The sequence below is a fragment of the Atractosteus spatula genome, chromosome 14 (genome assembly GCF_055471065.1).
Source record: "Atractosteus spatula isolate fAtrSpa1 chromosome 14, fAtrSpa1.hap1, whole genome shotgun sequence".
NCBI classification, from domain to species: Eukaryota; Metazoa; Chordata; class Actinopteri; order Semionotiformes; family Lepisosteidae; genus Atractosteus; species Atractosteus spatula.
Genome location: NC_142719.1, coordinates 37,674,339 through 37,698,091, shown reverse-complemented (window position 1 = coordinate 37,698,091; position 23,753 = coordinate 37,674,339). Strand labels below are relative to the sequence as shown.

Here is a 23,753-nt window from a genome sequence, read left to right as displayed (position 1 = left end):
TTAATGTATAGTTCAAATCCCAAGTGCGGAAACTGACCAAATACTGTGTGTCAACTCATGGGTGCAGGAAAACAGAACTGATCTTGCAGCAAAATGATCATAGGCAGCAATCTCAATCTATGGTATTTGTGTGGAAGTCAAAGCAACAAGGCATGAAATTATGACTGAAAAAAACCTTTTTTGATATTGGAGTTACTGTCCTGGAAGAAATAAACATGAACTGCAATGAGCAAATTCAAAGGCTGCAACGCATACTGTTGTACAGACCTTTCTCTACAAATTCATAGTGTGATGGAATGTGAAGAAGTGCCATAATTAGTGTGCATAAACATAATTAAACCTTATTTTAATAATTGAAATCAATTCTTAATAGAAGGTAGCCTGTAATGAAAAGGAAAAGATCTTTTTTACTTGTAATACAAATGTGAGCGTATCTTTATTCAGAGACTAATACCAAGAGACTTGACTCATATGTTGACATGAAATTTAACAGACTACAATTTAGCACCAAAAATATTCCATTCAAGTCTGTGGGTCCCTACAAAGGCTGCTTATATCCGTCCAAGAGGCACAGTAAATCCGCATTTGGATCTCTCAGTTCAGGCCCTACAGAAGCCTAAAAGAAACCCTCCGGTTGGGTGCTTACCTTCTGCTGGTGTTGTTGACGCTCGTCCTCCAGTGTTTTGGTGATACTGGCCACATCCTCCAGGGCTTTGAGGAGCTGAAGGCTTGGGTCTGCCTGCTGCAGAAGAATCATGCTCTGCCTGTTGGCTTCCTTCTGCTTGACCAGCATCTGTCAATGTAGATCATACCCTGCATTCAGCACCAGCTCGCACTGCAGTCTGGGATGTTTCCAAGTGAGTGGAGACTTTCCAGTGTCCACCACCCAAACACAGTGCAGGAAGGAGGGCTAAAAACCATGCTGCATCCAGGGTGATGTAGAGAATTGTCCTTGCCTAAGAAACTGGCTGCCACAAGCCATGGCATCTCTCAGCTGAATTCTGGAAAATTAGATCTTGAGATCACAGAACACTGGTCAGTAAAATAAAATAACAGTGTATGTAACCACACAGACTTATCAGCTGCAACATGCTGTATATATATATATGTATATTTAAGTCTAATCTGCATGTAGTACAACAATAGAGTGTACTGTAAAGTTGATGGATTGACAGAACAGCAAAAGTCCCCTTGCTGATGTAGAAATCCACTTCAGTACATCTCATCTCATCTAAACATGAGATTTTATACCTTCAGCTTTATTCTAAAACTACTGGTAAATAGAAAGATCACCTCAATTAAAATTAATATTAATTAAAAATCCAATTGAAAAATTCAGACCTATGTACTCAAACCTATATGCACCGTAATGGGTCTCATGTAATGGACATATCTTGCCTTGTGCACTGGATGCGTCTTTTGTTTCTAGCAGAAATCATGGGGAAAACATTTTTCAGTACATGCAGTTTTCTGATGTTGCAGATAATGCAACAGTAACTTTTCAAACATAGATTTTCTATAAATAAGTACAATTTGCTACTATATGTAGTTGCATAGGTTATGAAGCTGGTGGCACAATTATACAAATCTAGATCTGGTTTCCAACCATGTCTGCAATAAATGCATTCTAGAGCCACTCTTGCCACTGCTCTGACACAGATACCATCCAGGCTCTGCTTTCCCATCATACCTCATGAGCGTAGGACTCGGCTTTCTGCCTCAGGCTCTGTTCCAGATCCAACTGCTCCCTCAGGTCCTCATACTCCTGGGCAGCCATTACTGAGACTGTGTGTGGACGTAAAAAGAGAATGGTACAATTTATCATGAGACTGAAGTTACTGTAATTCTACACTGTAAACTCAATAGACATTAATTTAGCCAGACCTTTCCTCCCCTCCTCATTCTTTGGTGGATGGAACTAGACACTATCCATTACATTCATTAAACACATGGATAAAAGTCCTGGAAATACAGTATCATTCCTGTAGTGTAGTGTTGATGCTGCTTGTGTTTACATTTCATTTTAGACTTTCAATTCTTTAGATATACATAATATTCCTTTTGCTAGATCATTTTAAGCCATTTCTGCCTGAATGGATCAGGTGTTTCGTCAAAGGCACAGTATTATCAGATGACAAAAAGGCAGTGGAATCTGTACGACTGCATTCAAATATCAAGCAGCACAATGCAGAAGGAGCAATCAGCAGTATTAAATATATGAATATACATATATTATATATATTTATATACATATATAAATATATTAATACATATATTAATATACATACATAATATACAACTCTACACTTCTCTAAAAGGTTTTAAAAAGAGGTTACTCAAGTCTAGCAGTATAGAGAAAGGTAAAAAAGCCATCAAAGGACAATATATTTCCACATGGTTCGTCACATACTGTACATCCAGCTCTCTCAAGGCTGTGAAGTCCCAATGAATTGTAACTCAACTGCCTACCATAAAGATGTCATACTGTATAGATTACTGTTACAGGCATTAAGAGACAGGCAATTCACAGAAGGAATAACACAGTTGCAACTTAATATTTATCTATGAGATCTCATTGTGGCATGTAAGAATTAGTATCGGGGGGTGTCCATGAAGCCATGTCTTCTGAAATCCAACTCAAATGCTAAATGCTGTAGGTTAGAATCAAGAGTGTCTCTAGACTCCACACGAACATTTAAGACAATAAGAAAGGTTTCAAAGGAGGGGGCCATTCTGTCTAGCTTTTGTGGATAAAGTTGTATGTGAATGAGGAAACATTGCTGCAAAAACAACAAAACATTGAATTATCAGTAATGTGCAATATTGATTTTTGTATAATTTGAGTTCAAATTCAGCAGCTAGATTGTCTGTGGTTAAATTCAAGTGGAGCAATGCTGTTTGCATTGAAAAAAAACAATCTAAGAGCCGCGTCTATGGTATTGCTATTCATTATTAAACCCCATCCTCTTAATTGTTAATGCTCTTTGTCCCTGTCTCTCGCAAACACCATTTCTTAATTATTTTTTCTGCGGAGAAGCTACAGTCTTCAACTAGTTTATGAGCTACTATAGGCCAGTAATGGCAGTATCATAAGTCAAATTTAATGAAGGCAGCTATGCATACAATTGTGATGGGAAAGCTGGGAAGAAAGGTCCATCTCTGCATGGAGCTGACATCAGACTGGGAGGCCCAGTGGGGATTACATCATCCAGCCGTGACGCTGCCCTTCATCGTGTTCATCGTGTGCCCAGTGCATTTGCATTTGCAAACAGTGTGTGGACATGCCTGCGTGAGAGCATGTGTGTCCATATACAGTATGTCAGACTGCTCCTATGGTTCTTCATCTTCTTTTTTTATTAAAAGCTGATTTTTGCTGCTGCAGAGACAGTAACATGAGGTAGTGTCTCCTGGGACATGTTTAATCTTGATATTATACTGTTCACGCAGCTACACAGGTGTTTTAAATATGTGGAACAAAGCCTAATCAAGCATGGTCAGAAAACCTTTCCATCTCAAGAGCTTAGTTGTAATCAAAATTAAGAACTTTTTTTTTTACTGGCTACAGCCAAATATATTGTAGACTGCTGATATATTGTATTGTGTCATTTCATTGTATGAAATTAACAGAAAATATATTTGAAACTAATTAAAAATGCAAAAATAAATGAAGAAACTACAATCTACATGTTCTGGGTTAGAACTGTAGCTAATTTGATATCTTGAGTGGAATGCAGGGTTGATGATGTCATCGACCACATAGCAGATTTTCATTGCAAGAAACTAAACGAACTAGAAACAGCCTATACTTCACCGTGAGCCTTTGCTCACAGAGGCACAGAAAGCTGTCAGCAAATGCTTTTAAAACCCAGGGTCATTGTAATTAGTTTTTCCAAAAGCTATTTTTTCAGTCGGGTACTGACGTGATAAGACATGTAATTTCATTACTGTGTGTCCTTGGAATTAAAAGGACTAATGGTGTCTCTCTCTCTCCCTTTTTTCAGATTAAAAGGAGCATGACCTGCCATTTGTATGTGTGCATGAGTCGATAACAAAATATACACCGTCTTTCAATAAAAACATTGTCTCAATTTGTTCTTTATTGTACTTTTAATCCCATTTCTGAGCTTTTAAAATGAGAATATCACTCTGACATGCAACAAGGAATTAGGATTTATCCACAGTTTTAGCCACAGACAGACTGATATAGCACAATTTCCAAATCTTAGTTCCTCCAGTTATGAAACTGATTTAGACTTTTGTAAACGAACATAGTTATTAGCATTGATGGGACCTGATTAAGCACAAAATTTCTGCACTCCATGAAATTGTTACCTCAGCAAGGAATTGTTTTATATTGCATCTGTGGCACTAAACTCCAAGAAAAGAAAATGGTCCGGTTATGCAAGGGGAAATCCAGGAATTATTTCAGTAGAAAATTACAGGCTGTACCATCAGCCAAACAGTAGAATGTTTGACATCCAGGTTAAACTAGGCTGCATGTGTCACATTTTCTATGTGATTAATTGTTTGATGTGTTTTGTTTTCCCCTTTTCATTCAACCTTGTTGAATTATTATTTTTATTTTAGCACGTTTATAGGTCTACTGTTCCAAATTAAGAAAACCTAATAATTACAGTATGACATATGTTGATCAAAAGGTTCCACCTTTAAAGTTTGTCAAAGAGATATTCTTCCTCAAGCAGTTGAAATACTGTATCGTTCTTTTAGAATTCTTCAATGGAAAAGATATAGCTCCAGTATTCCTTAAATTTGCTTCTTTCATGTCAGTACAAAGGTACACCTTCTTATCAAACCTCATTAAAGATTCCTTAGTCTCTTTACGCATCAAGAATAAATGAAGAAAACCCTGAGTAAAAAAATCAATATGACATCAGCTAGTTACGTTTTGTCGCCCAGGGAAATGATTCAATCAATTGAGCTGACTAGTTGAAAAGCAGTGACAATCTTTAAAAACGACAGATTACACAGAACAGGCCTGTGACGAGTATTATTTTATACTCCTACCAATGTAATATTTAGTAGAAAAGTGAGGTCAGTCACAGACTTCAATACTTAACAGAACATAAACAGCAATTTAAAATTTATTTAGTAAGATGGCATAATTGATCATTTGAGAAAATGTTTCTAATGACTTTTTAATAAATAGTTCTTACAGGCCATCTGAGGAAAAACACCTTTAAATCAAATCAAAATGCCGGCATAGATTAACCTTTAAGTGTTGCAAGGAGTCTTTTAAAGGAATTATCCAATTAACTAGCAGAAAGTACATAACATTAGCTACATGTTAGTGGCATTAACATTTGAACCTAAACCTGATCATTTTCAGTGAAATATGAGAATGGCAAAACCAAATGGCTGCAGTTCAAGGAGGAACTCCTAAAGAGGGAGTGTTTTTTTGTGTATGAATAAGACTGCAGTTTCAACAGAGCCCAACATTACTGACTCTCACCTCTGTTGAACCTCTTGATAGTCTTGCTCTGCTGCTCAACAGTTTTATGGAGTTCCTTCATCTCAGCCTGATCCTTTTCAATCTGAAACATCAGAGTTAACGTACATTAAACTACTATGCCCCTGAAAACCAGTGGCTGCTCTTCAATATTTTCTCATTTCATTTCTAAGTCTTCTACCTTTGCTAAATATGCTCCCCGATAAAGACACTATTCATGAGCTAACTAACCATAAAGGTACCACTTATTTAAGGTGAAACTCTAATAAGACAATAACAATGCAGCCCATCTTAGGACAGATCCTGTACATCATATGGACCAGGATATACCCAGTTCACAAAGTACTAGGCTTCCAGCTGCAAAAATGGGCACTTGTTATTGGTACTGTTCTTAACCATAGTCATTCTTCTTAATTATGTGTGAAACCTTCTAAAAATAACAGATAAGCCCTTATACTTCAGTGCACTCACATTTAGTTAAAATAGTCATTCTGCTTTCACAGTTTCTATTTTAAATAAGTAATGAGATGCAATTAAAACCTACCAATTCATTACTTCAAAACAGTACTGTGAAGCCACACAGCTAGAGTCTAGCTCTGCTCTTCAGCTCTCCCTCAATTACCCTGCTCCCCAGAACAGGACTGACTTAATGGAGACTTGTTCCATTCATATTTCACACATGCCCAGCACTCACACGTGCGGTCAGCTCTTCAATTTGGCTCTGCTGGTCTTGCAGCTGACAGGTGAGCTGTTTCTTTTCTTCCAGCAGAACACTCACAGTCTCCTGTAGGTCTGAAAAACACAGAGCCACCTTCACTGCTACATGGTTCATTGGCAAGTATGTACAGGAATGAGCAGAGCACGAACTTACATCTTTTTCTCTGGCTTTACATAAGAAATAATTTTTCATGTTGAAATAATGATTAAAAGCACTTGTTTGCATGTTATTTATATATATATACTGTATATTACATTTTTACATTCTGATAGACTTGTTTTCCTGTTGTGATTCTAGCCATGGCAGTTACAATTTCAGCTCTTTTTTTACTAAGTGTAATTTTATCAAAGATAGAACAGAAAGGTACAGTAATTATCAGATAATGAGAGCATTTTCATTAAATGCATAACTAACAAGGTAGAGTGTTAATCCTCTGTTATTGGGGTGTTGGAGAATTTCTGCACTCCGCCTACTCTGTGACATTCTTAATTGCATGTGGTGCAGAGTTTATCCATCATTTGGGTCTTATCAGTGTCCCCAGTGCAATGGATACACATTCTTTCCTGCCAGATCAGGAAAGCCTCTCTTGAGTTTCTAATGCAAAATGTGCAGCACTACACAGAAACAAAAACAACAATCTTTCTGATGGGTGTAACTATTGGGTAGAGCTAGCTCTTCCTGATTGAATGTAAATTAGACTCAGGTAAGGAAAGACCTCGGTCCTGAAAACAGTATTTGTGTCACATTATAAAAATGCAGGTGCAGACCTTTGACCTGTTGCTGGTACTGGGTGAAGGGGTCAGGGCTAGGGTCCTGAGGCTCAGCTTCCTCTTCCAGTGCAATGCAGTCCGAGATGCTGGGCAGGAGCTCATCCAGACAGGGCCTCGATGTCAGGCTGAGGTATTTCAGCTTCCTATTCTCGCAGTTAAGCTGCAATTACAACCAAGCTCTGGGACGGTAATGAAAACAGGTGGCATCCTGCTATCCTCACAGATACAGTGTGAGGCCTTAGGAAAAGTCCTGAGTGACTGATAGAAAAAACATTCCAAATTTTAAATATATTTAAAAAAAAAACGTCACACCTGAATTAAGAATCATTCAGCTCTGTATCCTTACATATGCCCATGAAAACATGAATAATTGATATAACAAATCCAGCATGTATTGTCCTTTACCCACACATAAGGTCAAAATTAAGTTGATCAGAGATACTGTACCACATACCTGTGCTGGCTGCAGCCGCAAGTGAATGGTAGCTGTTCCTTCTACATTGTGGGTGACCTCACACTGTTTGAAACTGACGTGAGGAGTGCTTATCAAAATCAATCTCTAAAGCAAAGCTAGGTGTTTCCTGATGATGTTACAGTTGTGATTACACTGTGATTACAGAATTGTGCAATCTGCTGGGATGACAGCATGATAACTGAAATAGCTGGGGGCTCACCTTCGTTGCCAAAGCTTCTGCATTTTCTCTGCAGGACTTCTCGATCTCCAGCTGGGTCTGCAGAACGCTCACTTCTTCAATAACCATTTGTGAAACTAAGAAAATAGGAGAAACAATACTTTTTGTATTTAAGTGGTGGGAAAACCAGAATGATGGAATTAGGCAGTCATCAGAACCATGGTTTTAGAGTAGTATGTAGGAGACACTCCTTTCATAAGGACAGGGGGGGATTTTTATTTATTTTAGTTTGAATATACCAGTGAAATAAAAGTTATTTCATATTTTCATCCTTGTTTTCATGGCAGAGGAATGAACATGTACAGTATGTTAATAGGCCTAATTTTCTTATCTTTCATGTTGGCTGTCTGAATTGCAGAAAGTAAACAAATATAAAGTACAGAAATACAGTCAGAAAATAATGTAACAGGTTAATTACATCATAGATACCAAGGAAATATAATTACTCAGATCAGACTAACATCTGGGAGACTAATTGAAATCATATCCTGAAAATAACCAAATTTTTTAAATATCAAATGCACAATATAACTGAATGCTAAAAGAATAATAACACTTACAGACAAACATCTTCTTGCCTGTGTTGCCTTTGCTCTGGGATTGATTTTGAACGTAAATCATATTTATTGATCTTTCATTGGTTTAAGGTTAATTAAAAAGCGCACTCTAACTATATATATTTATTTTTGTTTTGTTTTCTTTTATAGTCTTTGGTTTACTGAAATAACAAAACTCTTTTCCTCTGCCAAAGTAGGAAATAATGATGATCATTATACTTCACACCCAGATAATATACTTCACTATGCACTTTTTGAAGAGAAAGCGCTGAGGAGATGATCCAGTTTACCTTCTTAAATTTATTTTAAATGTATTAACTTGAATTTATTCACATGAGTAAGAGAATGGCACATCAGATTCACTCCTGAAGTTTAACTTGTTTGCTTTTCAGAAGGATTTATTTCAGTTCTCTAACCTCATGGTATCAGATATTTTATACATTCCTGGGACTTCACTCCTCAGGAAAAATGATTTCAACTGACTTTGCTTCGTAATCTGTTAGATGACCAGATGGAGCTAGCTGTGTGCAATGTGTGTGTTCTCATGCCCAAAAGCCTGGAAGTTCCAGCTCTTTAAGTGAGTCAGACAGCAGGAAAGATAATCCCATACTGTGACACGCACTGCCGTCACCTCCAACTTCATGCCAGACTATTTGGAAAACAAGCAGAGGGTATCTTGTGTTGTCTGCGGTCACAATCAAAGAGAACTGAAGCCAAGAAATATGTTTATATCACAATAAACAAGTTGAATTAAAGGTGCTTTTTACTTTCGTATTTGTATAAAACATGAATCACTAGAAAAAATAATTAGCCCTGACTGTTTGCCCTAACAAAATTATTAAAGTATACAGTTAAGCAGGCACCAAAGGAGAAGACTAGTTAGCAATTCTCCTCATTTCAAATGCTTGCCAGGTTCTCATGTGACTATCAGAAGGCGCATTAAAAAAAAGCTGAGTCAGTTCAGGTGTATTTTTGTTGCAGTGTGATATACTGTAGTTGATCTACATTTTCTAGAGTTACATTAACAGGATCACGGATCACTGAGTCAGGTAGAGAGGAAATGCTGAAAAAAAAGCAAAAGAAAATTCTCAGTAACTGAATCACCTGAGATTTTTTCACTCTTTCTTTCTTTCCCAGAGGATAAAGCAGAATCACAGACTCAGTTAACCTCTCTCTGCTCATTACCAAACATTCCATAAAATACCATGACTTGGTATCTCTTGTTAAATCTAACAAAGTTGCCATTGAAACATATCTGTATTGTATAAATAGAAACACATTGAAATACTAAAACTGGAGACCTTCTGTTCAAGGATATTTTCATCAAGTGCGTTATCTTACATTGTGATTTTCAGATAAAAGGAGAGCAAAGAGAAAGAGAACATTCTTTTCTCAGATTTGTTCTGGTCATGTTAAGAATTTTAGTCAAGGCAAAAATAGGGATAACAGTTTGACTGACAGAGGCCTCATCCACAACAATTACGTACCCCCAGCAGGCGGGATTAAACAGCCAAGGGGAACAGCTGGGAAGTGCAGCTTGTAGGAGATCACTTGAATCAGTTTCCATGCTTACTGCCATTTATGTTGCTGGCCATGGACCACTGTTCTATGACTTGCATGCCTTTCTCAGACTTAATCAATATGTGCCTTAGTATGGCTCTTGGCTCTTGTGTAGATGTCCTAGAACTGTGCGGCGTGGCTTGTGTTGAACTGTTTATGACATGCTACAGTCCAGTGTATCCAATGTACTTATTCAGGTAATGCATGGTCTCCTGCTGTTTGTTTTAAAGTATGGGAAGAAAAAACTATACGGTACTCACTGTGTCAGCAAAGTGACCGTGATGTCATTTTTACAAAGAAAGAGGTTCTGGTTTTGCCTATTTGTATTACTTCTCTTTTTGCTGAAACTCAAAACTTGGAATTCACTTTAATTCCCAGGTGACAATTGGTGACACAAAAAGTCAATTGTGGAAGCTAAATTAATCTACAGTTTGGTCTTACGTTTTTGATGAAGTAGCCCTGCTTAAGAAAAAGCAGCAGTTTACCCACTGACTCAACACGACATGGAAAAGGAGGTTTCTATTCTGTGTACAAATGTGAGCTGCTGACATACAGTATGCATTATTATCAGGGTGTTAGACCCAGTGGAATTTAGACATGTTATTGGATATAAGACAAATGGGTGTGGGCATTTTGCTTTCCTTTTTTGTTCATCAATTTGTTCATTTGTATCTCTGAAAAGTTGAATAAAACACCATTCAAAGACCACAGGGGATTTGTTTGGAGGATTAACCAAACAGAGCTCAAAGAATGAGGCACAGAGTTAGGACTTATAAGTGATAAGATTGTGGGTAACAGAGAAGACACAGCAGAATGCACTGCATGTGTACAAAGAGAGTGTTCAGGCTAAACAAAAGCCTTGTGGACGCTTTTAATACCAACCTTCTTGTGTTTCAAGCAATACGGAATGTCTTCATGGCAAGAGACGGATTTTGTCATCTACTGAGTGTTAACAATGGGCTTCATTTCAATGACAGTTTATAATATTAAATGTACAGGTTATTTAATACAGCCCAATGCTGTAACACCATCTACTGAACAGATATCTCCTTAACAGTTTCAATTTCATAGTACTGCCAGGCCTACTGAATTACAGCAATGCCAAATAAAACAGTCTGCTTTCACTACTGAGTCAAACTAACTCAGTAGTAGATGGAAGCATATACAGTATGTTCCTTTTCTGATATTGTAAGGTTGATTTACTAATATATCCATATGCTTTTTTGTATTCGGCACAATGGCTTTCACTTTTGCTTACAAAATGAAAGGCAGGCAAATAGCTAATGCCTGGAAAGATGAGTTACTGTACAGAGACAATCACATTAAGAAGTCCCAGGGCTCTAAATTAAGATCATTAAATGTGAAATTAAATATCTTTTTTTTAAAACGGAAATAGCAAGCAATAGCCTTTCTCATCTTTTCTTTTGCACTTATGCCTTGCTGAAACTGTGCAAAACACAAATTGTGATAGGGAGTATCACAGGCCTAAAACTGCAGCTGCATCATTCTGTACTATAAATTTTAAACATTAATAGCAGACTTTTTTTGAGCTACATCTCTGGAACCCTGATGCAATAAAGTCAGAAACAGGATGTTGTAGCTTTTTTCTTTAAGATTTCTGTACATTCTTCTATTGTCCTTTTATAGGGATTCATCCAAGAGGAATACACAAAAATAATTTTAATTTGTTTGAGAAGCCACATATAGTATGAGAAAAATACTTTCTACGCATTTTTAGAGCTTTCAAAAGATTTACTTGATTTAGTTATAACAAACAATAATGACATAGTAAAAAAATAATTCCTCTACAAAAAATTCAGAAATAAAGAATGTTGTTAAAAATTATAACACTCTGGAGAGGTGTTATTTCTTATCCTGAGCTGGTCTACCATTGAATACCCTGCATCCTAGTGTTAAGATTGGACACAACAGAGATCCCTTCTTAAGAGAGCTCCAGTCTCACTTATTGTGGGTCTTTAACAGTTATCTGTTAGAGGTTGTTTTCTGACATCACCAATTAAAGAAAAAGACTTCAAACTGCAACGACATGTTGTGAAGCTGATACAAAAATAAGTTGTATTCCACACAGATAATTGGTATGCATTATGCAGAAGTAATTAAAAATGTGAAAGGTATGAGGACATTAAAAAACAGCTGCTTAATTATTCATGCAGGAACATCCTAAAGAGCATTCCTCCTGGGATGCCTTTTACTAGAAGCAGTCTTTCCTGCAATTTATCGTTTGGCTGTTCTGACACAGATGTATTGATCTGTTTTCTGTGGTTAGAGGTCTATATCCCTTAGTTTACTTCTCTCTGTTTGCCATAGACATAGTAGTCCAATTAAACAGACATAGGAAAAATTACATCTGGAATTATTTGAATAGCTGAATGCTAATTGCTAATTATTTGTAAATTTCCAGAATGCTTATTGTCACATACCATAATGTCTAATATAGCCTTGTAAATCATCTTCAATACAATTAATTATACAGAATACAGGATATGCACCCCTGGAACACTGTGATCATGCGCAACTGAAAGAACAAAACCACAAAAATATTCCTCAAACTCAAACAGAATGTTTAGTTCTTTTCTGATTAAGATAACCACATGCAAATAGAAATTGGATGACAACAGTGCCAGCATCACAGCACCATCTTTATTTTTGTCAGCTCAAAACATAGTCAATGACAACTTTGTGAAATAAAGATTAAGGTCACTATTGAATATTAAATAGGCCACATAGACTACTGAATTGAAGACAAATCTAGCCACACTTAGTGAGGGTACGACATGGTGAGATGGCTTTGTTCCAGCAATTACAGAAATGGAAGAATGTATTCACCCCTCTCCTTTCTACTCTCCTGTATAGTTGAGCCCTCAGTTTATCTCAGTACTCTTCATCATTTTGTCAGAATGCTGAAACCAGCAGCTAAAATTAACCGCTGATGCAACATTCTGAATCACTGGAATTACAGCCCTTCTGTGCTCTTAACCAGGAAGAAAGCAAGGTCTCTCATGACAAAACATCTGGTGGTAGAAAATTGGTTTAGAAATTAATCTTTCAACTAGCAATAATGACTTTACAAGAAAAGAGGTTCCTGCAGCTAGGTAAACAAGTATTATGGTGCCATGTATTGCTGTATTAACAGTATTAGTTAATGCATGCATTTCATACAGTATAACTTAATATTTATATTTCCCTTCAAAGTAAATAAGTGTGAATCTCCCCATCTAGCAAAAAATGTAAATCCACTCAGAAATGGAAGATGTCTGTAATTCTTCTCTCAAGAGCATATTTAACAGTGCTGGCTTCTCTAGGATGGGAATATTGTCTAGTGATGAGATTTTCCTGGGCAATCTGGTCCTTGTTCAATATTAATTATGGTTTCTGCATCAGATTGTTTCCTTTGCTTCCTGTCCTCATTTTATTTTTGAAATCTGAATTACAATCTCTCTATGTATAGTCTGAATAAAACAAACAGGAGTGTGCTACAGGGTTATACAGATATAACAGAACTTGACTTTGTAGAAAACATCTGACATCATCTGACATCAGTTTTATAAGCAATCATTGCGTTAATTATGCTGTTTCACAAGGTTCATTATTTGGAGTTCACATTTCAGAAAGCTAGATTCTAATGAACAACTACAGCTGGAACACGTGTTTAGTGGATACTTTTGCTTCTGTTTCACTTAATTATTTCTAATAAAAATATAAATGGATTGTAAACTACATTTTTACAATATCTGAGTGAACAAGTTCTACAATATACTGTATATAGAGTGAGTTCTCAAAAGACCTGTGATAAGAATTATATATATAATAAGTGGGATTACCAATACGAATGAACAAGTTAAGATACACTTAAATGAACATTTTGTTAAGAAGTTACAAACTTACATGTTCTATGGGGTGCAGTTCAGAGGAGGATATCCAGTCTGTTACTTTTGTATACAGTACTGTGTTTGGAAGAAATTCAAATATATACATAAATTTATAATGATAAGACACAAAATGCAATGATAATACATTAGCTTATTGGGGAGTAAGGCACTTTGACCTGTTCCGTCAATGAGTCTAGTTAAGTAGAGACTTTACATTGGTTCATACATGTTGCATGAATTGCACAGCATTTGCACTAAGGCTAATGAGTTGATAGAATGAAAGGCACACACTGAATTGCTTGTATATGTGCCAAACAAATATCCCACAGCTTTAGCACTGAGGCCAGCCGCCACACTCATAAATAATGTAAATGAAATGCAATCGGGCAGAGTTTATTTTGGCCAAAGTCCAGTGCTTGTGCTTTTCTTCTCTGCATTAAAAATGGCACCTGTCAAAGGAGCTCCAGAAATAAGAACATGTAAAACCACGAGACGCAAATTTATTAGAAGATATAAAAGTCCCTCTACATGGTCTTTTCCATAAAATGCCAAACAAGAAAATGAGAAAACTTAGTCAAGTGAATAAATCACATTCTCAATAATATGCAAGCTGGTACTCTTCTTATAGTATATGAAATTGACTATGTGTATGTTTAGTCTAAAAAGGTAAATTTCCTTACTACGCCAATAATTAGCTCATTCATTCAACAAAATTACCTCTCTCGTTAGTATTCATTTACGTGGCTGGCACTTTTATCCAAAGCAATGTACGTTGTGAGTTTATAATTTCCTGCATTTTTAAATAAAATAATTTTGTTTGCTTGTTTATACAACTGGAGCAATCAAGGTAAAGTATCTTGCTTGGGAAAAAATTGTGTTTTGGTGAATGTTAAGATCTAGATAACTCAGTGCTACATGAGGAATAATTTGTCATGATTCACTCAGATGGGAGAAGCTAGTTAGGGACACAAAGCCCTGAGATGGTGTTTGTAGAATGTGGGAGTTACGTCCTGGCAGGAGGGAAAGAACACAGACTCATCAATTTTCTGGTTGTGTTGTCCTAATGAACAGCTCCAGATTTGTGTTCAGGGATATCACACTTGGCTATTCTTGGTCATTGACTACTGTACATTTAACAATCGAACCAAGATAAAACATTAAAAAAACAGGGAAGATTCTATATTAATATGGAAATGGAAAACAAACAACACATTGAGTGTGACAATAACAGCATTATTTCTTTGGGGAAAGGGGTGAGATTCTACAATAAAATTGAAGATGTGAAATGCTGTTGTTTAAAATTCTCAAATAAAAAAATGAGAGTGGGGTTGTTTTTTTGATGCACAGTAAAATGTATTATTATTATATTTCTGTCTAATCATCACTTAGGGATCTATTTCAAACAATGACATACTGTATGCAATATTTAATTCTCCTGAAACAAGTAATTTTATTAAATATGCACTTCATTCTAAATACCTCTGACTGGAGTTCACATACTTCGAACGGTTGATAAAAGGTTATTTTATAGGAGAAGAGGGACATAAAGACGTCACACTTTAGAAGAAAAGCTTAAGTGACATTCTTACACATTCATAACATAGAATAAGTCTGCATGGGTCTTAAGGGATTAAATCAGCCTAATGTTCCATCCCAAGACAGCCTGGAGATGGAGGCATCTGCTATACAATTTTTTTATGGGTAGTCACAAAATCTGCCATTGTCATGTCATCAAAAAACATTCCACACAGGACTCAAGACAACATAACAGCATAAGCCAAAACCACTCATTGTAAGAACAAAACTGCAAATATTTCAAATCCATCCAAAATAAAGGTGAACATATGTACACAATGTTATGGTTCATTAGGTATTGGAACTTAGATTGATATCTAAATACATAGTATTGAATATACTAATGGTAAATAGATGGAAATAAAGATGTTTATAATATTTGTTAAAGTAGTACTGTGTTTCAGGCTTCAAAATCTGAAATATGAAACAAGACTTCTCTCCAACAGGCATCGGTCTTCTCCAGGTCAACTGAATTGCAACTGAATAGTTTTCATAGTACAAGTCTGGCACTGAGATATAATATTAATAACCATTATTCCACTCATTTAGGTAGCCATTCCTCACTTCGATTCAGCATCAAAAGGTTTTAGGTCTTCAAGCGTCTGTCCCATGTCAGAACTCCAGTTTTCCTTTGTTGCTCACTGTTAACACTGTTTTCAGGTGCTATACATTAGAGTTCTGCTCATACCACTTCTGTTACCCCTAACCCTTTACTTTGCAAGCTAACATTAAAGATGGTTTAAAAGGGTGCCTTCTCACTAGAGTGTAAATGTGCCCATGAAAATTACAGTAGGAGGTAACAAGCACCCTGCAGGAATCACAATAAAGCAGTGTAATACAGGAACAGACATTCATTTTCTAATGATGAATAATTTATCATTAAAGATTTTAATAATTCAATAAAATAACATGACAGGGAGGAGTAAAGCATTTGCCACTGACTACATGGCCTCCTGAGAAGCAGTACCAGTATAAAGAGCTCCACTGGTCTCCCAAGGTGTTCACAGAATGACATTATGATTGGACCACTATTTTCTTTATTCATTCTCAATGTCTAATAATGTTCAATTAAATTTCTAGACAAGGGTGGAATGTCATCCTTCCTTTCCACTCTTTTGTGCAATAATGATCTGTGCACAATGCAAAGAATTTACAGGACTTACTGTAAATACGTTTAGCCTGTTTTAACTGGGCCTAAAGAAGTGAACAATAAAACTGATCAGTTATATAGTTTTTGAACATTTAAAAATTGAACATTTAAAAACTGAGAAAACCAGATGTCCAGTGCTTTAAGTCATCCTGTCAGACTTAGATGCTTGGATAGATTTCTTCTTAGATAAATGTCTGACTTTTATTTATAGCATATTAGATAAAAAAGGAATGTTATTTAAGGACTCTCTTAGTCCAAAGCTCATTTTAACCTTAATGACATCACAACACTCTGACATAATAAACTGTTGATCAGACCAAGCAAATTTATTTTTGTCTGCTCTTGCATGCTGTTCACTTACTGATCGTACAAGACTGATGATGGCACTGCAACAGATATTTAAATATGAGGAATCTAGGTGTTACTGGGTTCGATTTCATCTAGTAGAAATCCATCATTGCTGTAGGCTCTCTGTTGAGCCACAGGCTGAGTAGTCATGGAAACGGTGATATCTTTTCAAACACTTCTATGTTGGCCATTCTGGGCAGTGTTGAGTTGCAGTGACAAAGGAGAAGACAATGGAAGGCCTGCCTCTAGAACACCTCTATGAAGAAGAGTATTATTTCAGTGTAGCACATTTCAAGAGTTCTCAAAGGATTCTTAACCAACACAGACCAGTTATTTTAATGCTACTGTATGCAGTGCATGGCCACATGCTCATTTTAAATACAAGTTGGTATTGTAATTGGTGAGTATTATTTTAATAATGTTATTATTTTTGTTGCTTAGGATCTTAACTCATCAGTTCTGTGCAGAATGAACTTGGACCTGTCTTTAAAAACATAGGCACACAAAAGATTCTGTCATAATTATTGCACCTGATCAAGACAAACAGAAAGGAGTGTAAATGGGAAAAAATCTAGAGCAGACTATAGAGCACCATACTAGTAAGCTGCCAAAAAGTCTATTACAGTATGAAATAGCCTCCAAAGAGGAATGCAATATTAAAATACTCAGAAGTCAGGACCCCATTTAAAACTGCAAACTCTATAATCAAATGTTCTAAACCCACTTATTGTCTACATCAACTTATTCTCTCCATATTTTTGTTGTTGTGAACATATGAGCAAGAGATTTAAGTTGTTGCTTGTTTTTCTGCTTGAGAAGGTGCATGTGTTTGAGTGTTGGGGAAGGAGACATTTGCTGAACGTTGTGGGAGACTACATGAGTTTCATAGACTGGATGCAACACTAATCTCTAAACCGTCAGATTTTAATCAAAACGTGTTAAATGTTTAGCTTACAACTAAAAAGCACCTTTATTTACAACTAGTTCCAAAATACCTTTAACCCATTGAGGCCTGTCAAGGCCACCACTTCAACTAATCTATCAACAAGTCGTTGAGATAATCAGATTGTGAAATTAATATGGTAGCAATATTGTACAGGCTTGCTCATGACAAAAACTGGCAAACAAAATGTAAAAACACCCGTGATGAATACCAAATTTCTTGTTAAAGTTTAGGATATACATTTTACAAGCCAGTTTTATTTACTTAGGGTAATACCTCTGAAACACATATGGTATGTTGTTTTTTCCACCACCTTACAGACAGATCCATACACAAAACAAATGCATGCTAAAAATGAGCATGTTTTTTCTTATTAACTGGCACAATTTCATATGGTTTGTGATGACTGGCTGTTACTAAAAATAACAGCACAAAGTGAAACAACTGTCAGTTTCTGCAGCTATTTTTAGCAAAAATTTCAATATCTTTCTCTTCTTTTGCCTCTAATTATCGTTCACACAGCAAAACCCATCACTCACCTCGTTTGATGTGTTTCAGCTGCCTCTCGGCCTCATCTCGCTGTTCTGTAAGTCGCTTATACTGGTAACAAGAAGACAGATATCAGAGACGTGTGGTAACCAAGGCTTGATTGAATCATCAATGTGCAAAGGTCTTGAGGAGTTCACTTGCCTTCATAAATTAACTGGTATATGCTGCTGCCTATGTATTGGTCCATTGCAGCAACAGGTTGTTGCTTGGAGCACTGAAATGTGTCATCTCATATTACAAGACACAGCCAATTCCAAAGTGTGAAAATAACATCTGAAAGCATATATTAGTGATTCACCAACACCAGTGCTCTTTACAGGTCCAAATCCTTAAGATGTATGTATTCATTGTCACAGAAATGTTGCTAAGGTTGTTTTTTTTTATTTTGCTGCAAGTGCAAAATGTGCCATTCCATCCTGGACTTTTCTTTCAGATGCTAAAATCCATTACTTCAGTCTTGATCACACAAGCACGCTTTATCCATCAGCCTCATTCAGCTGTGCAAAAGATTCTATGGTCGATCACACCACTGAATATTCTGTGGTATATAATAAAAGAAATTGAACTCACTTTTGGAAACGTTTAAAAAAACAAGTGCATTGCTATCTCTCATGGCTGATCCCTAATACGCAAGTTAGGTTTTTCAAAATGTTTTCCAAGGCAATTCTGGGATATCTTGTGCTGAAACAGATCATTGTCTTCATAAATGGCATTAGGGGGCATAATAATTTTAAATTAGTTTGGTACTATGTACAGCATGATAGCTACTATGAAATACAACAATGCACAATCTAGAACAATGCCCCAGAAAATGCAGTGTGCAGAGGTCAGGTATTTTGTAGATACTTTATATGCATCTCTAGGTCATTAAATCCTGGATTCGGCCTAGTAATTAAGCTGTTTTTATCTTCTCTTTCCAATTACACAGTCTCATGTCTCAAAAGGATGTCAGTACAGATTTACAATGAAAGTTTAACAGAATTTTTAAGGAAAATCTTTACAACATGCTGTATATTTTTGTTTAATTCTTAGGAAGATAAAATTCATTGAGTCATCTCCCACATCACATCACTCACCATGGAAGTTCACAATAAAAAGCTGTCTAGTACTGGAATGAATGTATGTTATATGGTATATTTTCAACATGTGGGATGCATTTAGTGTACTATAGAGATCAATGGGTGGTACTCACAAAGCTTTCATGTTGTGAAGAGTGCTATTGACAGTGTTGTGTTAGCTCTCAGATGAGTATCAAACTCGAAGACAAACGAAGGCTCCACAGCCGAAACGTTGTGTTTCTTTTCTTCTCTTTTCAGCATGGAATAAACCTTAACTTGTTTGTGTTTACTTTTTCTATCAATACACTCAGCTACTAATGCCAAGCTTAGGTAACATTACTTTTTCCAATGATTTCTCTCACAGAATTAGATAAATCTATTCTACATTTTATAATCATGCAGTGTATGCAAAGAAAGAAATCTAAAATGGACACAAAGCAATTCCACAAATTAACATTTAGAAAGGTTTAAAAACTTGCAAAACTGCAAGGCTACTCCTAATAAACAGCTACTAATACTACTACTGTATATATCAATAGCTAAAATAAAAAATTATTAGTACTCATTCCATACCTGTTTCTATGTGGTGGTAATAATAAAGAACAGTTACTGTATATGATACTGCACAAAAACAGTCAAGTTCCTGTTTTTTATCATTTTGTCAGAAAGAAAGCTCCAACACTCCTAAATTAATGAATCTTTAAAATGCATTTCCATATTCAAATACTAAAAGCATTTCAAAACAATAAAAGGTAAAAATTCAGAAAAATCAGACTGCACATTAAATAAAAATAATGATGGAATCTTCTGGTTCGAGTATGTTCTTTGTGACATGTGCTCAAAGAGTTAAATGGAAAGAGAACAGGTTAGGAAAGACCCAATGCATTTTCTAGGGATGAAGAGGCTTGTAGCACAAACTAGGCCATTCCCTGCATCATGCTAAGCTAATCAGACATCTCCTGTACTAGCATAGATTATGCATAAAGTAGAATACAGTGTTCTTTCTTACTTGAACTAAGAACTAAGTGTAAATCACCTGAGCTGCAAAGAATCCATTTGGACTGATTTTTTCAAATAAAACCAACAGCTAGCATCAACCACTTCTTTGGAAATCTTTTTCTGCTTCGAAATATGTCAGACCTCAAACCTTAGAAAGTGTGATCATCTCATATATCAGGAAATTTAAGTAATACACTTAAACCACTGTATCCTGTGTTGTTCATTAAGCCTTTGATCTTAATTAATTGGGTTAATTTTTTGGACAAACACTCAAGTCAACTGCTTTTTTAGGTCTTTAATAGCTGCCAGTTGAAAAAGTACTTATAAAGGCTGCAGAACTCTGACTTTCAAAGACTGGGATTGCCTATACTTGTCATAGAAATTGTTACACACTACAAATCACAATCAGAAATGTTATAAAATAAAATATATAAATATATCAAAGCTAAAAATAAAACCTCCAGTAATTAATATTTACACCTTTGTCCATTATATTTTGGAGCATGGTGTTCAGTTATATTGTAATTACATTTGGAGGTGTCTAACTCTAAAATAGTTATACAAATTTGAATAAATCCTCTGTCCCAATGTATTGCCCTTTGGAATCCAAAAAAGAATGTTGTACATTTACAATAGTTAGAAATCTGTTAAAAAAATAAGGAATTCCAAGATGAGCACAGACTCAAACAGCTGAAAGTTGAATGTTTTTCACACTGCTTTCTGTTTTTTAAGAAACATTTCAAAATATAAAACCTTTATTTGTATTTATTCCATATTGAAGTGTCCCTTCTTGCAGCTGAATTGACAGTCATTGAGCTCAAATAGAAAGCAGTCCTTAGCTGACTGAAATTGCAAAATTACAAATGTTAAAATCTATAAAGTCATATAAAAACCCATCCTGAACAAGTGCTTTCTCAAAAATCTCTCTTTTCACAGCTAAAAAGAGAAGCTAAATAATTGTCTGGCATCTTTTTTAACAGCCATCAGCTGGCCATATTTACAGATAGCTTTTCTGAAGCTAGAAAAAGTGGAATAGGGATTCTGGCCCACCTTTGTATTTAAATCACACTTTTGTGTGTAAACCAATTTAAGGTTTTGACTAGCACTTTTGTCAAAAGATTGTATCTGTTCAGTTGTTCACACTTGTACCATGTGTTTAGGAGTAAACTGCCTAAGTATATACAGATATTTAAACAATAAATCAGTAAGTTTTTTTAGTACATTTTTGGCACTGGCATTTTCATAAAAGATAATAAGCTACATTGTTGACAGTATTGGGACTATGATAGACACAGAGTTTACAGTCAATGAAATTCATTAAGACACACAGTCTTTCAAAAGTCAATGAGATTGAGGTTTGCAGTCTTAAGCTTGGCATAATGAAGTTTAAGTGAATTTATTAGTTAAGATACAGGGACAAAGGTAATTTCCTGCATTAGGGAAATTAAAACTTGTCCCAAGTGTACCTGAAAATGCACTGATCCATGCTCTATAAATACATACACTTGGAGCATGTGACTTTGCTCAATTTTCTTATTTATATTGTACTGTATGCTGAAATGCCATTAATTGCTGCAATTGTATCCCTTAAGCAGGTGTGGTGCAAAATCTGTGTGAATATCATATGATATTAATATGTAGTGACCAGCATACAAATTCTGCATGAAATACTAAATGTGGTGCATAGACACATAGATATGACATGTGCTGGAAGATAAGATTCTAGTCCAGTCACCGGCACGGCAGGGAGCTAGACAAGGGTCTTATACAAAGCTGTCCAGCAGCAAAATCCCAATTAAATAAATATGCACAAGCGATTCCTGTATTTTATAAACTGTACAATGCCCTGCGCAGAAAACTGCCAAAAGACATAGAGAAAAAGAAATGGAGAAGGGTGGCTCCCTATTTGTTAGGTCACCGAAAAAGCAAGTCAAAGACTGCCTCAGTTTTCAGGCACCACCTAAAATTATTTCCCCGACAATACAATACAAATGCATTCCATGGAACACATATACAATAATTTGATTATACTTGTAACAGATTTAAAATGTATGTACTATTTATAATAACGTATAATAAAATAATACTCCTTCTTTGTCATACCTCACCTAAAACCAATTCTACACTCTATATATGGCAGGTGTATAAAACGTAATAGCAATGCTGGATATTTAAACATCACTTGGCACAAAGAGAGAGTTCATAACCACGAACTTATTTTTTTAATAAGCAGCGCTTCTTACCTCCTTTTTTACTTTCTGTGCTTCTCTTTCTTCATCACCTTCGGTTTCCTTCACCGGCATCGGTGAAGATGGACAAGGCAGCATCGTTTACCCAAATCGAACAGGAAAAAAAAAACCACGCTACAGAACAGACACGCAGAGGGCTAAGAAAAAAAAAAGGAATTTATGTATGAAAATCAATTTTTATATATTGATATATGCGTACAATCGTCCACGGGAAAAAAAATGAACACCTTTTTTTTTTGCTAATGCCAGGGTGTTTAGTAGGCATGCGCCCTGCATCTGCGGTACCCAGCCGGTGTCTCAGACAGGCTCTACACGGCTTTTCCTCCCTCTTGCCGTCGGCGCTCTACTCCAAGAGCCTTTTCGAAATTTCTCACTTGGCTGTCATGCTTACTGGGGCTCCACCCCTCAGTGAACATGCAGAACGAAAACGTACAATGCCCAGCCTGAGCCTGTGGGGCACCTGAGGTTTGCCGCACGGCACGACTGAGCCTACCACCTGCGTCTGACCAAAATAACTGATCTCTTTAAAACCTGAAACAATATCAGGCTATGTGTGGCACCACAGCTGTAAACCATTCGGATTCTGCACATGGGGGGGGGAAAAACCACTGTTTTAATGTATGCATCTTAATCTTTTGCCAGTTATTTTAAAAGGAGCAACAAAATTAGGAGTTGTTCTTTGTCTTTTTTTTTTCTTAAAAGTAATGTCAGTGATGTTTGCTGCTAGATCATTTCAGGTTCACTAGAATTATTAATCATCGATTGTGCTGGTTTTAGTTTGCATGCTTAGATTTCAAGACTCCAGGGTGGGGACAGGACTCTTCAACATCACCGGTCAATGACAAGGCGCTGTTAGCAACCTCCTCTCACACCTCTTGGCTCCAGGGTTCACATCCGGACGGGGGCGCCCTATGCGCAGTATGTTATCCACGTATAAGAAAGGGTTTGTTTAATCCGGGTGCTCTGGTTTCCTTTCACAGTCAAAATGCATGCTGTCTAGTTCGATCTGCATGTCTTAATTGTCCATCATATGTGAAGAAACCTATTGTAGCGCCCTCGCCTGGCGTTGCGGCCGAAGAGCTCCCGGCTGGCGTGCACGGCGAGGGGCAGGACGGGAGTAGTGGTGGCCAGGGCGGGGACTAGGAGAACCGCTGGCCAGTGCAGCTGACCCGTTGCGGAACCGGTGTACACAGTATCGAGATCACCAATGTAAACAGTTTCCCTGGTT

The 23,753-nt window shown here is 36.5% G+C and overlaps 1 protein-coding gene across 1 annotated transcript in view; it reads right to left on the bottom strand.

Annotated features, from left to right (window-relative positions):
* shtn3 (shootin 3) overlaps nt 1-22,876 on the bottom strand; it is a 33,042-nt gene extending 10,166 nt beyond the window's left edge. Inside the window, exons 1-8 of the mRNA XM_088931770.1 lie at nt 22,520-22,876; nt 18,210-18,270; nt 7,630-7,724; nt 6,953-7,115; nt 6,162-6,259; nt 5,471-5,552; nt 1,691-1,785; nt 647-793 (exon numbers count right to left, since the gene is read on the bottom strand). Of these exons, the coding sequence (XP_088787896.1) occupies nt 647-793; nt 1,691-1,785; nt 5,471-5,552; nt 6,162-6,259; nt 6,953-7,115; nt 7,630-7,724; nt 18,210-18,270; nt 22,520-22,603 (825 nt within the window). The 5' untranslated portion in view covers nt 22,604-22,876. The remainder of the gene's footprint in view (nt 1-646; nt 794-1,690; nt 1,786-5,470; nt 5,553-6,161; nt 6,260-6,952; nt 7,116-7,629; nt 7,725-18,209; nt 18,271-22,519) is intronic.
* Between the last annotated feature and the right edge of the window lie 877 nt (nt 22,877-23,753).